At 36.1% G+C, this 1,280-nt stretch overlaps 1 protein-coding gene across 1 annotated transcript in view; it reads right to left on the reverse strand.

The window, feature by feature from the left end:
* The window catches only part of LOC100635305 (cytochrome P450 20A1-like), a 3,711-nt gene extending 2,868 nt beyond the window's left edge, over window positions 1-843 (reverse strand). Inside the window, exon 1 of the mRNA XM_011404617.2 lies at window positions 623-843. Within this exon, the coding sequence (XP_011402919.2) occupies window positions 623-808 (186 nt within the window). The 5' untranslated portion in view covers window positions 809-843. The remainder of the gene's footprint in view (window positions 1-622) is intronic.
* Between the last annotated feature and the right edge of the window lie 437 nt (window positions 844-1,280).

Consider the following 1,280-nt stretch of genomic DNA (forward strand, 5'->3'; position numbering starts at 1 on the left):
GTTGGTCATTCGGAATCCTACTTCATCTTGTTTTTTTAAATTTTTTATGTTTAGTACAGGGACTTTGGCCTAATTTTTGAGCAACTTAAAAAATTCATAAAAAATTTAATGTTGATTGAAACCAGCTAAAACTTTCTACGCAACATAAAAACATGTATATGTATCAGAAAAAAATTATAAAAATGGAAAATTTTTTCCTAGTCATTTTTGGCAAAATTTGGCCAAAATCCCTGTACTATAGTACAGGGACTTTCGCTCAAATTTTGAGTAACTTTAAAAATTCGTAAAAAATCCAATTTTGATTGGAATCAGCTCAAACTTGCTACACAGCATAAGAACATGTATATGTATCAGAAAAAATTATAAAAATAGAGAATTCTCACCTAGTCATTTTTGGCAAAATTTGGCCAAACCCCCTGTACTATAGTACAGGGACTTTGGCCTAATTTTTTAACAACTTAAAAAAATTCATAAAAAATCTAATTTTGATCGGAACCAGCTCAAACTTTCTACGCAACATAAGACTATGTATATTTATCAGAAAAAATTATAAAAATGAATAATTCTCTCCTAGTCAATTTTGATGAAATTTGGGCCTGTATATATTATTATTATTATTAACCTGGTCATCAGGTACTTGTGACTGAAGCAATGCATCGACAAAAGGTACTTCTTCAGTCTCAGTCCCGTCCTTCCTCTTCTTCACCACAGAGAGTATGACATCTCTAACAAGACCAAGAGACTCATTGAAAATCCTCTCCCTCTCACTCCCGGCCTCCGGTGGGCCCACATGTAGACGCTGCTCCATTTCATCCCATACCTACAGCACATGAAACAAATACAACATTAACAACAATAGAAAATGCATCCTAGGGTTGGGCAATATACCGTGAAGTCGATATTATCGCGGTAATTATTGCATCGATATATTGTATCGCATTCTTTTTCCTCCGTGATATTATCGCTATGAACGATATATCGCCCACGTGGCATAATTGCGCATGCGCAATGTACTTTGGGTGTTAATTAGAAAGTAAATTAAAATGGCAACTCCACATGGTGGTCCTCACTCAGGCCGTGATGTTGACCAATTAGTAGAAGAAAGTCCAGAAACTACTAACGAAACAAGGGAAGGAGGAGGCGGCTTAGTTTTAGTGGCTAAGAAGAATACTATAAGCCCCGTCTGGACTCATTTTGGACTAAAGGCTGGACCAGACAACAAGCCTCTTACTGGCCAGGAAAACAATCCTATTTGTAAGCTATGTTACAAGCCTGTTTCT

Source organism: Amphimedon queenslandica, unplaced genomic scaffold (genome assembly GCF_000090795.2).
Source record: "Amphimedon queenslandica unplaced genomic scaffold, v1.1 AMPQUscaffold_13467, whole genome shotgun sequence".
NCBI classification, from domain to species: domain Eukaryota; kingdom Metazoa; phylum Porifera; class Demospongiae; order Haplosclerida; family Niphatidae; genus Amphimedon; species Amphimedon queenslandica.